Source organism: Dendropsophus ebraccatus, chromosome 2, assembly GCF_027789765.1.
Source record: "Dendropsophus ebraccatus isolate aDenEbr1 chromosome 2, aDenEbr1.pat, whole genome shotgun sequence".
Lineage (NCBI taxonomy): Eukaryota > Metazoa > Chordata > Amphibia > Anura > Hylidae > Dendropsophus > Dendropsophus ebraccatus.
In genome coordinates this window covers 4,638,892-4,654,652 of record NC_091455.1, presented here as the reverse complement: position 1 = coordinate 4,654,652, position 15,761 = coordinate 4,638,892, and the positions used below count along the sequence as shown (strand labels likewise).

At 45.6% G+C, this 15,761-nt stretch overlaps 1 protein-coding gene across 2 annotated transcripts in view; it reads right to left on the bottom strand.

The window, feature by feature from the left end:
• Positions 1-296: 296 nt before the first annotated feature.
• LOC138782933 (cytochrome P450 2C20-like) overlaps positions 297-15,761 on the bottom strand; it is a 60,779-nt gene continuing 45,314 nt past the window's right edge. For both annotated transcript variants that reach the window (XM_069956950.1, XM_069956949.1), the window contains exons 8-10: positions 5,036-5,223; positions 1,200-1,341; positions 297-1,097 (exon numbers count right to left, since the gene is read on the bottom strand). In XM_069956950.1, the coding sequence (XP_069813051.1) occupies positions 898-1,097; positions 1,200-1,341; positions 5,036-5,223 (530 nt within the window). In that variant the 3' untranslated portion in view covers positions 297-897. The remainder of the gene's footprint in view (positions 1,098-1,199; positions 1,342-5,035; positions 5,224-15,761) is intronic.

Sequence of the window (15,761 nt, the reverse complement as noted above, 5' to 3'; positions counted from 1 at the left end):
GGGCAAGTTGAAGACCTTGGTGGATAACGGAAAGGGGGAAAAAAGAGCAGGGGGTCCTTCCAATTCTCCTCCCACTGGGTTGGATTATCTCAGGGGGTGTTGTTTTCCAATGTTATTAACCACGTTGGTTATTGTTATTTATATTTTATAAGAGGAGGAATTTTGCATACATGGTGGATATTTTATTGTTAATAAAATTGGGCCGCTGTGGCCTTTGCACCACAACTATGTGTCGTCTCTTCAATGGGGAAAAAGAGGGTGGTGTATGGCCTAGCGCAGGTAAGCTATCCCTTAAGTCATGATCACAATCCACCTTTATTAGAGAGATTTCATTATAAACACGAACTTTTTTAAATCTTTTATAAATGGACTGATTTGCTGTTATTTATCCCCAGATTCTACAGATTGTAACCACCCAAATTACCCCCCTCCCCAGGAGCTCAATATCGAAAAGGCTCTACCATACTGAGTGACTATCGCCCAATCAAGATGATACCACCCTGAGTAACTGAAACAGTGATCAGCAATGAACCAGCAAACACTCAGGGCTGATCACTCACTTTAAACATCAAAAAATAATTGGTCCGCCTCACATCTCCCGAAGTAAAAGGAGACTGATGGATGATTAGGGGCGGCACGATCATCGAGCCGTGTAGAAAAGTCTGGAAGCGAGTATCGATCTATCACAGCGGCACTCGTCTACAGTGTGGCTCGGGATGTTGTGCCGATAAACCTTTAAGTCTCTAAATTGGGAGAATCACAATTTCCCAGCAGTAATAGTCCGGTGTGAGCGGAGGTCCAAGATGGATGATTTTCGCCAAGAATCATGGATATAGAGCAAGTCTCCTAATTAATGTGCCGCATACAGCCTTCAATTAAGGCCAGAGTTCCACTATGTTATGGTGTGCCGGACACAGGCCGAGGTTCAGCACAGACCTGGGGGAAGAACAGACTTCTGATCTTGTTCTGCTTGAGTTGTCTACAGTCCTGACGCTCGGCCCCCGGGGGGAGGGTGAAGGTGAATTTCTGAAGCAGAGCGGAGAAGAGCAGGAAGAGCTCCATGCGGGCCAGGTTCTCTCCGGCACAGATCCGCTTCCCTGAGAGATCATATAGAGGGGGCTTAGTGTAGTGTAATACATTATTACAGCCAGGCCCATCCCCCTCCTCTCATCATGGATTATATATACACAGCTCCTCACCTGCAGAAAACGCCATGAATGCCGACCTCTGACGAAACTGCCCATCGTCATCCAGGAAATGCCCAGGGTTGAACTCTTCAGGGGTCTCCCATTGAGTGGAGTCAGATAGGACTGATGATATGAATGGGATTACTGTTGTCCCCTATAAAGATAAAATACCATAGATGGAAGAGAGTACTGACCAGAGCGTCTGACTAATGGGCTGGGCTGTTTATATCACCCATCCAGGTTGTTATGCCTGTCACCCCCACCTCCTCCAGGTCGTTCTGCATGTCACCCCTCCAGACTGTTGTGCATGGCCGTTGAGCATGTCACCCCTCCCAGGCCGATATCGCCCCTCCTGGCCATTGTGCATGTCACCCCCCAGACGAGGCTGAAGTTGGTTTCTTATTCGGCAGTTTCTTATTCAGAGGATTTTTCTTTTTCCTGTTTTAGCTATTATTCTTACAGAAAATGTATAATATTCATACCCTACGGTAAGTGAAGGGCCCTGAGAGGACTGGTGATAAAAATGGCCAAAAGGACCCCAAGGTTGGCATAAAAATGGGCATCAAAGTAAAAACACAAAATTATGATTTAAAAATAAAATTGTCTTTGGGCCACTGATCTCACACTGATAATACACAGAGAGGGGCCCCACATCACATCCAACAGAGTCCAGCCTGGCCCAAAGGGGTTCTGGGTATAAAAACTGGCATCTAAGTGGGCACATAGGCATTTTTCATGATTTGAATAAGTAACAGGTGTTTTCAAAGGGTTAAATGAGTTTGGGCCACGGATCTCACACTGATAATACACAGAGAGGGACCCCGCATCACACTGATATACACAGAGAGGGGGGACCCCGCATCACACTGATAATACACAGAGAGGGACCCCGCATCACACTGATAATACACAGAGAGGGACCCTGCATCACACTGATACTACACAGAGAGGGACCCTGCATCACACTGATAATACACAGAGAGGGGCCCCGCATCACACTGATATACACAGAGAGGGGCCCCGCATCACACTGATAATACACAGAGAGGGATGCCCCGCATCACACTGATAATACACAGAGAGGGGCCCCGCATCACACTGATATACACAGAGAGGGGCCCCGCATCACACTGATAATACACAGAGAGGGGCCCCGCATCACACTGATAATACACAGAGAGGGGCCCCGCATCACATCCAACAGAGTCCAGCCTGGCCCAAAGGGGTTCTGGGTATAAAAACTGGCATCTAAGTGGGCACATAGGCATTTTTCATGATTTGAATAAGTAACAGGTGTTTTCAAAGGGTTAAATGAGTTTGGGCCACGGATCTCACACTGATAATACACAGAGAGGGACCCCGCATCACACTGATATACACAGAGAGGGGGGACCCCGCATCACACTGATAATACACAGAGAGGGACCCCGCATCACACTGATATACACAGAGAGGGGGGACCCCGCATCACACTGATAATACACAGAGAGGGACCCCGCATCACACTGATAATACACAGAGAGGGACCCCGCATCACACTGATAATACACAGAGAGGGACCCCACATCACACTGATAATACACAGAGAGGGACCCCGCATCACACTGATAATACACAGAGAGGGACCCCGCATCACACTGATAATACACAGAGAGGGATGCCCCGCATCACACTGATAATACACAGAGAGGGACCCCGCATCACACTGATAATACACAGAGAGGGACCCCGCATCACACTGATAATACACAGAGAGGGATGCCCCGCATCACACTGATAATACACAGAGAGGGGCCCCGCATCACACTGATACTACACAGAGAGGGGCCCCGCATCACACTGATAATACACAGAGAGGGGCCCCGCATCACACTGATAATACACAGAGAGGGGGGACCCCACATCACACTGATAATACACAGAGAGGGGCCCCGCATCACACTGATAATACACAGAGAGGGATCCCCGCATCACACTGATAATACACAGAGAGGGACCCCGCATCACACTGATAATACACAGAGAGGGGGGACCCCGCATCACACTGATAATACACAGAGAGGGGCCCCGCATCACACTGATACTACACAGAGGGGGGACCCCGCATCACACTGATAATACCCAGAGAGGGGCCCTGCATCACACTGATAATACCCAGAGAGGGGCCCTGCATCACACTGATATACACAGAGAGGGGCCCCGCATCACACTGATAATACCCAGAGAGGGGCCCTGCATCACACTGATACTACACAGAGAGGGGCCCCACATCACACTGATACTACACAGAGAGAGGGGCCCCGCATCACACTGATACTACACAGAGAGGGGCTCCAGTTCTTATAATGGTCTGTATGTACAATGGAGCAAATGCCAAACTGCAGCACAACGGCATTGAGGATGAAGATAAGAGACATCCCGTCATCCATGGCGTCTCCGCTGCAATAGGGACATATCAGCAGGTTAGATTACTCCCATCTCCAGGTAGTTCCCCTTTAAGGCCAGCTCACATGGAGTAAAATCGGTGGAATTCTGCAACAGAACTCTCCGCTGCAGAATCCGGCCTGCCTCAGTGATATACAGTCTGTCTATGGGAGGGATCGCGCACCGCCGTTTTCCGCGTCTCTCCACTCGAGACTAGGAGAACGGCGGCGTGCGATCCCTCCCATAGACAGACTGTATATCACTGAGGCAGGCCGGATTCTGCAGCGGAGAGTTCTGTTGCAGAATTCCACCGATTTTACTCCGTGTGAGCTGGCCTTAAAGGGGAACTACCTGGAGATGGGAGTAATCTAACCTGCTGATATGTCCCTATTGCAGCGGAGACGCCATGGATGACGGGATGTCTCTTATCTTCATCCTCAATGCCGTTGTGCTGCAGTTTGGCATTTGCTCCATTGTACATACAGACCATTATAAAAACTGGAGCCCCTCTCTGTGTATATCAGTGTGATGCGGGGCCCCTCTCTGTGTATTATCAGTGTGATGCGGGGTCCCCCCTCTCTGTGTATTATCAGTGTGATGCGGGGCCCCTCTCTGGGTATTATCAGTGTGATGCGGGGCCCCTCTCTGTGTATTATCAGTGTGATGCGGGGTCCCCCCTCTCTGTGTATTATCAGTGTGATGCGGGGCCCCTCTCTGTGTATTATCAGTGTGATGCGGGGCCCTTCTCTGTGTATTATCAGTGTGATGCAGGACATCCCTCTCTGTGTATTATCAGTGTGATGCGGGGTCCCCCCTCTCTGTGTATTATCAGTGTGATGCGGGGCCCCTCTCTGTGTATTATCAGTGTGATGCGGGGCCCCTCTCTGTGTATTTAACTCATTTAACCATTTGAAAACACCTGTTACTTATTCAAATCATGAAAAACACCTATGTGCCCACTTTGATGCCAGTTTTCATACCCAGAACCACTTTGGGCCAGGCTGGACTCTCTTGGATGTGATGCGGGGCCCCTCTCTGTGTATTATCAGTGTGAGATCAGTGGCCCAAAGTCAATTTTATTTTTAAATCTTAATTTTGTGTTTTTACTTTGATGCCCATTTTTATGCCAACCTTGGGCTCCTTTTGGCCATTTTTATCACCGGTCCCCTCAGGGCCCTTCACTTACGGTAGGGTATGAATATTATACATTTTCTGTAAGAATAATAGCTAAAACAGGAAAAAGAAAAATCCTCTGAATAAGAAACTGCCGAATAAGAAACCAACTTCAGCCTCGTACCCCCCAGGCCGTTGTGCATGTCTCCCCCCTCCCCTCCTGGCCGTTGTGCATGTCTCCCCCTAGACAGTCTAGAGTTGAGGAGACGCCTCGGAAGCTTTCACTGCTCAGCACCCAGCAGGCTCGGTACCTTGGGGATGGTGTATCCTCGGAAGTGAGTCTCTTTGGTTACGGCATGATAGTGAGCCACTGGGGCCAGGTCCAGGACCCTCTGTACCTCGTGGACCACAGCATTGGTGTATGGCATCTGTGGCCGGTCCATAATCCCAGCAGGACGCTGCGACCCGGTGACCTCATCAATCTCCTGCTGGACCTTAGCTGGATATGTGGGAGAAGAATACAAGGAAACGTCAGCCGGGATCCTTACAAGACATCATGGAGGGAGTTGGCATGGCTCCTCCTCTGCACCATCGTCAGCCACTGCAGGTGTGAGACTGGGGACCTGAGGACATTGTTTCCAGGATGTTTAACATAATTATTATTTTCTTCAAGCACTAGAAGTACCACATCACAATGTCCCTCTAAGCTGTAAGTTATATACACAGTGTGTGGTGTCCTACCACAGGTGTTACAGATATATACACCCCTTGCAAAAGTCTGTACTTATTGTACTTGTGTGGTGATGAAAGTAGTACTAAAGTTCGCCACTAGATGTCACTGTGTTATGTATATGTATTTGGAAGCCGCACAGCTGAAGGATGTAAAGGGTTATTGTTTTTCTATATGTCACCTGAATCTGTAGACCAGTATGAGTCTAGTTCTCTTCTTTCCTGTCATCTCCCTCCTTTCTTCTTCTGTTGCACTCTTCACCCACTCACAGCGCACCTTACATGCTGGGAGGAAATAAGTCACATGGATAGAAGAAAAGCAAAGATCTTTCGTCCTGGACATTGTGGAGGAAGGGCACAAGCCAAATAGCTCTTCACAGTGGTCCTATCTGGTCCCTGGCCCTCTGCCAGGTCCCTGTACCTAGTTCAGTCTTAGTCAGAACCCTGCATGGGAGAGACGCAAGACAGTACACTGCTCACAACTCTTCTACAAGTAACGCTACACAGCACTGTGCACTGTTAACCCCCTCTAAGGAGAGGAAAAGCCAGAGACAACCTCAACCCACGCCAAGGACAAGGAGACATCACAGAGCAGCAAAGTATCCACAAGAGCCAAAGAGACAGGAACTGATCTAGATAGAGCAAAGTTGCACAAAGCCTAGGAACTCTATCTCGCAGCGCGAATGTCAGCAGGGAACCCTCAGCATTCGGCTCATCCCAGGTAACAAGGTCTGGGGACTCAACGCACTACCTAGTCAGCACGACTATATCCTACACTGCACTACTACTGATCAGGTTGCTGTATTGTCAAGTATTTGTTGGGAACCTTGTCAAGTGTGTTATCAAGTGTTTTACCCAGAAGAACCTAATATTGTCTATTCTGTATTACCTGCTGAACATTTGCAAATCGGCTTATCTACACAAAAGAGACTCTGTGATTACCTGCAATCCACCAACACAGCACACACCGCAGCCTTGGGACACTGCCCCTTTCTGTGGGTGGAGGGTCCTATATTCCGGGAGGGTCACTACACCTCTCTGGCCATCCGTGATAACATTATCCCAAGGGACATAGTAGCAACCCGGAAGGACACCGACCACAGGTGAAAAGAATACAACCGCCCCTGACAACTAAAGCAGGCGTGCCATCACACCTGTGTGCCCACCAGGCACTGGCATCACGCCATAACATTCCAAGGTCTGTCTGTATCTCGGCCAACCACCTCCGGCGTGGAGTCACACCTGACCACCTAGCAAGTGACCGGCCGCTCCTCCGACCAACACCACCGTGGGTACATCACAAGTGCAGTACCCCTCTAAGCTGTAGGTTATATACACAGTGCAGTACCCCTCTAAGCTGTAGGTTATATACACAGTGCAGTATCCCTCTAAGCTGTAGGTTATATACACAGTGCAGTACCCCTCTAAGCTGTAGGTTATATACACAGTGCAGTATCCCTCTAAGCTGTAGGTTATATACACAGTGCAGTACCCCTCTAAGCTGTAGGTTATATACACAGTGCAGTATCCCTCTAAGCTGTAGGTTATATACACAGTGCAGTATCCCTCTAAGCTGTAGGTTATATACACAGTGCAGTACCCCTCTAAGCTGTAGGTTATATACACAGTGCAGTATCCCTCTAAGCTGTAGGTTATATACACAGTGCAGTATCCCTCTAAGCTGTAGGTTATATACACAGTGCAGTACCCCTCTAAGCTGTAGGTTATATACACAGAGCAGTATCCCTCTAAGCTGTAGGTTATATACACAGTGCAGTATCCCTCTAAGCTGTAGGTTATATACACAGTGCAGTATCTATCTAAGCTGTAGGTTATATACACAGTGCAGTACCCCTCTAAGCTGTAGGTTATATACAGTGCAGTACCCCTGTAAGCTGTAGGTTATATACAGTGCAGTATCCCTCTAAGCTGTAGGTTATATACACAGTGCAGTATCCCTCTAAGCTGTAGGTTATATACACAGTGCAGTACCCCTCTAAGCTGTAGGTTATATACACAGTGCAGTACCCCTCTAAGCTGTAGGTTATATACATAGTGCAGTATCCCTCTAAGCTGTAGGTTATACACAGTGCAGTACCCCTCTAAGCTGTAGGTTATATACACAGTGCAGTACCCCTCTAAGCTGTAGGTTATATACACAGTGCAGTACCCCTCTAAGCTGTAGGTTATATACACAGTGCAGTATCCCTCTAAGCTGTAGGTTATATACACAGTGCAGTACCCCTCTAAGCTGTAGGTTATATACACAGTGCAGTACCCCTCTAAGCTGTAGGTTATATACACAGTGCAGTATCCCTCTAAGCTGTAGGTTATATACAGTGCAGTATCCCTCTAAGCTGTAGGTTATATACACAGTGCAGTATCCCTCTAAGCTGTAGGTTATATACAGTGCAGTATCCCTCTAAGCTGTAGGTTATATACACAGTGCAGTATCCCTCTAAGCTGTAGGTTATATACACAGTGCAGTATCCCTCTAAGCTGTAGGTTATATACATAGTGCAGTATCCCTCTAAGCTGTAGGTTATATATACACAGTGCAGTACCCCTCTAAGCTGTAGGTTATATACACAGTGCAGTACCCCTGTAAGCTGTAGGTTATATACACAGTGCAGTACCCCTGTAAGCTGTAGGTTATATACATAGTGCAGTATCCCTCTAAGCTGTAGGTTATATACATAGTGCAGTATCCCTCTAAGCTGTAGGTTATATACACAGTGCAGTATCCCTCTAAGCTGTAGGTTATATACACAGTGCAGTACCCCTCTAAGCTGTAGGTTATATACACAGTGCAGTATCCCTCTACACTGTAGGTTATACACACAGTGCAGTACCCCTCTAAGCTGTAGGTTATATACACAGTGCAGTACCCCTCTACGCTGTAGGTTATATACATAGTGCAGTACCCCTCTAAGCTGTAGGTTATATACACAGTGCAGTATCCCTCTAAGCTGTAGGTTATATACACAGTGCAGTATCCCTCTACACTGTAGGTTATATACACAGTGCAGTACCCCTCTAAGCTGTAGGTTATATACACAGTGCAGTACCCCTCTAAGCTGTAGGTTATATACACAGTGCAGTACCCCTCTAAGCTGTAGGTTATATACACAGTGCAGTACCCCTCTAAGCTGTAGGTTATATACACAGTGCAGTATCCCTCTACACTGTAGGTTATATACACAGTGCAGTACCCCTCTAAGCTGTAGGTTATATACATAGTGCAGTATCCATCTAAGCTGTAGGTTATATACACAGTGCAGTATCCCTCTAAGCTGTAGGTTATATACACAGTGCAGTATCCCTCTACACTGTAGGTTATATACACAGTGCAGTACCCCTCTAAGCTGTAGGTTATATACATAGTGCAGTATCCATCTAAGCTGTAGGTTATATACACAGTGCAGTATCCCTCTAAGCTGTAGGTTATATACACAGTGCAGTATCCCTCTACACTGTAGGTTATACATAGTGCAGTACCCCTCTAAGCTGTAGGTTATATACACAGTGCAGTATCCCTCTAAGCTGTAGGTTATATACACAGTGCAGTATCCCTCTAAGCTGTAGGTTATATACACAGTGCAGTACCCCTCTAAGCTGTAGGTTATATACACAGTGCAGTATCCCTCTAAGCTGTAGGTTATATACACAGTGCAGTACCCCTCTAAGCTGTAGGTTATATACACAGTGCAGTATCCCTCTAAGCTGTAGGTTATATACACAGTGCAGTACCCCTCTAAGCTGTAGGTTATATACACAGTGCAGTATCCCTCTAAGCTGTAGGTTATATACACAGTGCAGTACCCCTCTAAGCTGTAGGTTATATACAGTGCAGTATCCCTCTAAGCTGTAGGTTATATACACAGTGCAGTATCCCTCTAAGCTGTAGGTTATATACACAGAGCAGTATCCCTCTAAGCTGTAGGTTATATACACAGTGCAGTATCCCTCTACGCTGTAGGTTATATACACAGTGCAGTATCCCTCTAAGCTGTAGGTTATATACACAGTGCAGTATCCCTCTAAGCTGTACCCTGCATCCATGTTATACATATGTATATAGTGCTAATGATATCCACCCCACCTTTTCCTCAGTGCTTCCCTGCATCTCGGTGAACCACTCCCGCAGTGCAGGGGTCTCAACCGTCTTCCAATGTCGTGGTATCACAGCTCTTGCAGCCGCAAGAACATGTTGCAGCACGCCCTTCTTGTGAAGTGACATCGAGCCAGGTAACAGAGAAAGGAGCATGGCCTTCGGGGTATTGGTTACACGTATGCCTCGTACACTCTGAGAACTCCTTCCCAAAACACTTTGATTTTAGGGCAGCCCCACCAAATATGGAGTAGGGTGCTGCTTACTTTTATGATTGGGAGAGCCACCTAGGTAAAGTACAAGCCGTCCTGAGTTCAATAAGGAAGGTCGGTTTGCCATATGAATGGAAGAAGCCTGAGAATTGGGTTACGTAGGGTGAGGGGAAATAAATAAATAAATAAAATAGAGGCTAAATAAAACTGGTCCCGTTCACTTAACAAGAAACAGATCAGGGCATTCCTGGGAATTGTGGCGTTTTATAGAAGATTCCTGCCCAAATTTCCAGTTAGCGGTGCCCCTGATCAACCTGATATAAGGGGGGAGGTCAGCCATGGTTACGTAACCCTCAGAGGCTGTAAAAGCCTTCCATAATCTTACATCGGCCCGCTGTAAGAAGCCTGTGTTGGTTGTCCCAGACGTCACAAGAGAATTTGTCACCCAGACCGGTGCATCGGCTGTAGGTCTAGGGGCTGTGACGTCCCAAGTGATAAACAGAGAAGAAAATCTGGTGAGTTATGAGACCAGGAAGCTGTCCCCCGCAGAACAGAACTACTTCAGAAAGAGGGCCTAGCCATCGAGTGGGCCATGAAATCCCTCCGATACTACTTGTTAGGGTGCAAGTTTAGGCTGGTGTCTGCTCACACCCCTCTTAGGTGGTTGAGTGAGAAGAAAGGGGAAAATGTCCCCCATTGGTTCCTGGATCAATTTTTGGTAGAGCATAGGCCTGGAATACTGCAGGGTAATTCAGACGCCTTGTCAAGGGTGCATTGTATGTGTGGCTTTGGGTGGGGGGCATGTAAGAAGTTGCAAGGCGTCGTCATAGATGAGATGTATGTCTCATCAAGTATCCTGGCCTTGTTAGGGGGAAAGACAGCTGTTGCTGGTGTCATAGGCCACTATGGCTACCATGCAGTCTAGTTTGGGCCGGTCGTTCATGGGAGCATGCCAAAGAGAGTTGGCTGGGTGACTGCTGCCACACTTCCGGTCCAGGTTTTGTGTCTCCAGTCTCAGAGTCAGCTGCTGCGGAGAAGGAGCTGTTGTGTGTTTTCCCCAAGGCTTACAGGTCCTGTGTATACAGTGCAGTCGTACATGATATATGTGGTGTCCCATCACGGGTGTTTTGTGTTTCCCACACCTGTCGCAAAAGCCCCTCACTCAAAGTTAAGTATTTTATAGTTTCACCAGAACATGTCAGTGTTTAGTATTTATTCTCTTATGTCTACAGCTGTAGACAACAAGGGGCTTCTCATGTATTATGTACTTTTATTGCCCAATAAAGATACTCTTTCTTTCTGACCTTTCTGATTACTTTCTTCTTTTCTTTGCACAAATTCCTTTCCACCACTCAGAGGGTCTCTTACATATCCCTGTAGGAAGTAGTCACTTGGTGGGAGGAAGTGTAGTGTCAGTTCTACTTAGATTCTCATGGGAGAAGGACACACAGAGCAGATGCCACTGCTGTAGCCAATCCAGGGCCGGGCTCTGCCAGGACCCTTGTCCGGGACTAGTTAGTTCAGTATATAGTGTGTTCAGTGAGTTTAGTCTACACGAGTATGAAGCAACCAGAGACACACATGTGCAGATGCAACTACAGACACTTAGGGGGAGATTTATGAAAGGGTGTAAATATACACCTGGTGTAAACTACCCACAGCAACCAATCAAAGCTCAGCTTTCAGCTCTGGTAGAATAAAAGAGGAGCTTTGATTGGTTGCTTGGGGCAGCTTATACCAGGTGTATATTTACACCCTTTTATAAATCTCCCCCTTAGTCTTTCCGGTACTTATCTTACATCTGCTATGTAGTGGCAAACACTACAGAGGGAGAAAAGTCTGGGATCATCTCAGTCCACGTCAAGAACCACTCTACAAAGTGCAGGGCAGTATCCTACAACACAAGAGGAACTAGCCTTGATAGAACAAAGCTACCAGAAGGTCTATGTATTCTATCTTGCAGTGCAGGTTAACCGGGACACCGTCGGCAACTTAGCTTCACCCAGGTAACCACAGCTGGGGCTTGTATCACCTTGTATTAGGACGAGTACCTCAACACTGTAGGGCAGCAGGTGGTCAGACCATAGTCTAAACACGGGTACAAGTAAACTTCTCACTCTTAAATATTCTCTCCAAAGTTCTGGCAGAGCACAAGTACTACATTGAGTTGGGACTCCCTTGAAAAACTCCCCTCCTCTACGCTACTCTAAACTTTCAAGCACTGTTGCAACTGCTTCTATTCTACTCTTCGTTTTCAAGCCTCTCCTCAGCACAACTGAGTTCAAGCTCTAAAGCCCTGTACAAAGATCTATCTATTTCTGCCAGAGTGTTGTGTATTTTCAAGAGACTGTACAGTAAAGTTGTTATATTTTTTCTATTACAGGGATTCAGTCATCCTTTCCTACGCACCAGCACCCATACACACTAGCGGCACACCTTGGGTTAATTTTCCCCTTTCTGAGGGTGGCGGTACCAATAGTCCGGGTGGGTCAGTTGCCACTCAGGACTACCGTGACGAGCCTAAGAGAACCATCACAACCCTGCCGGTCACTGACCATTTGGGAACAGTAGCGGCCATATACAAAGCAGGTACTAACATCAACAGCAGGTGGTTCTCGCGGCAGCTCGGGCGCTCCGAAAAATCACTCAAATACATTGGACATTGGAGAACTCTGATGTTACCGAGGATGACCTGGCGACACTGCCACCCCTTCCGGGAGGAAAAAGAAGCAATCTACGGACTAACGCCCCTCTCTCTCTCTCCCGCAGCCACGCAGCTGGAGTCCGAGACCAGTTCCAACTCCAGCGACGACGAAGACGACACTGTCCCGGCGTTTGGAGCACAACCTCCGGCGAGAATGCCGCAAGTCTTTGGGGCCATCCGCCCCCCCAGGACCGCAGTCTCTCCCCCAGTGGCCCTTTGGGGATGAGCCAGAAGTCCTGGACAGTCCACAGGAGCTACTCCCGGTGATCTTTGCTGGTGAAGGCCCACAAGCATATCGCCCACCAGACAAACCCAGCGCTGCTGGCCCTTCCCATCCCGGCGTGACGGTTGTGTTACTGGCAGCCCCGCAGTCCACTCCGGATCTGGTCCATTCCTCTACCCTGGCGGATCCACCACCGTATACCAGGTACAGACCCAGGTCACATACAATGTGGCCATTGCAGTGTTCGTGGCTGCATCGGATGGGATACAGTGCAGTCATATATGATATATACAGCGCAGTCATATATGATATATACAGCGCAGTCATACATGATATATACAGCGCAGTCATACACGACATATATACAGGGCAGTCATACATGATATATACAGCGCAGTCATACATGATATATACAGCGCAGTGATACACGACATATATACAGCACAGTCATACATGATATATACAGTGCAGTCATACATGATATATACAGCGCAGTCATGCACGACATATATACAGCACAGTCATACATGATATATACAGCGCAGTCATACACGACATATATACAGGGCAGTCATACATGATATATACAGCGCAGTCATACACGATATACAGTATATACAGCGGAGTCATACATAATATATACAGCGCAGTCATACACGACATATATACAGGGCAGTCATATATGATATATACAGCGCAGTCATATATGATATATACAGCGCAGTCATACATAATATATACAGCGCAGTCATACACGACATATATAACAGAACAGTCATACATGATATATACAGCGCAGTCATACATGATATATACAGCACAGTCATACATGATATATATACATACAGCGCAGTCATACATGATATATACAGCGCAGTCATACACGACATATATACAGGACAGTCATACATGATATATACAGCACAGTCATACATGATATATACAGCGCAGTCATACATGATATATACAGCGCAGTCATACACGACATATATACAGGACAGTCATACATGATATATACAGCACAGTCATACATGATATATACAGCGCAGTCATACATGATATATACAGCGCAGTCATACATGATATATACAGCACAGTCATACATGATATATATACATACAGCGCAGTCATACATGATATATACAGCGCAGTCATACACGACATATATACAGGACAGTCATACATGATATATACAGCACAGTCATACATGATATATACAGCGCAGTCATACATGATATATACAGCGCAGTCATACATGATATATACAGCACAGTCATACATGATATATACAGCGCAGTCATACATAATATATACAGCGCAGTCATACACGACATATATAACAGCACAGTCATACATGATATATACAGCGCAGTCATACATGATATATACAGCGCAGTCATATATGATATATACAGCGCAGTCATACATGATATATACAGCGCAGTCATACATGATATATACAGCGCAGTCATACATGATATATACAGCGCAGTCATACACGACATATATACAGGACAGTCATACATGATATATACAGCGCAGTCATACACGATATACAGTATATACAGCGGAGTCATACATAATATATACAGGGCAGTCATATATGATATATACAGCGCAGTCATATATGATATATACAGCGCAGTCATACATAATATATACAGCGCAGTCATACATGATATATATACATACAGCGCAGTCATACATGATATATACAGCGCAGTCATACACGACATATATAACAGCACAGTCATACATGATATATACAGCGCAGTCATACATGATATATACAGCACAGTCATACATGATATATATACATACAGCGCAGTCATACATGATATATACAGCGCAGTCATACACGACATATATACAGGACAGTCATACATGATATATACAGCGCAGTCATACACGACATATATACAGGACAGTCATACATGATATATACAGCACAGTCATACATGATATATACAGCGCAGTCATACATAATATATACAGCGCAGTCATACACGACATATATAACAGCACAGTCATACATGATATATACAGCGCAGTCATACATGATATATACAGCACAGTCATACATGATATATAACAGCACAGTCATACATGATATATATACATACAGCGCAGTCATACATGATATATACAGCGCAGTCATACACGACATATATACAGGACAGTCATACATGATATATACAGCGCAGTCATACACGATATACAGTATATACAGTGGAGTCATACATAATATATACAGCGCAGTCATACACGACATCTATACAGCGCAGTTATACATAATATATACAGCGGAGTTATACATAATATATACAGCGCAGTCATACATGATATATACAGCGCAGTCATACACGACATATATACAGCACAGTCATACATGATATATACAGCACAGTCATACATGATATATATACATACAGCGCAGTCATACATGATATATACAGCGCAGTCATACATGATATATACAGCACAGTCATACATGATATATACAGCACAGTCATACATGATATATACAGCACAGTCATATATGATATATACAGCACAGTCATACATGATATACAGTATATACAGCACAGTCATACATGATATATACAGCACAGTCATACATGATATATATACATACAGCGCAGTCATACATGATATATACAGCGCAGTCACACATGATATATACAGTGCAGTCATACATGATATATACAGCGCAGTCATACATGATATATACAGCACAGTCATATATGATATATACAGCACAGTCATACATGATATATACAGCGCAGTTATACATAATATATACAGCGCAGTCATACACGACATATATACAGCACAGTCATACATGATATATACAGCGCAGTCATACATGATATATAACAGCACAGTCATACATGATATATACAGCACAGTCATACATGATATATAACAGCACAGTCATACACGACATATATACAGCACAGTCATACATGATATATAACAGCACAGTCATACACGACATATATACAGCACAGTCATACATGATATATAACAGCACAGTCATACACGACATATATACAGC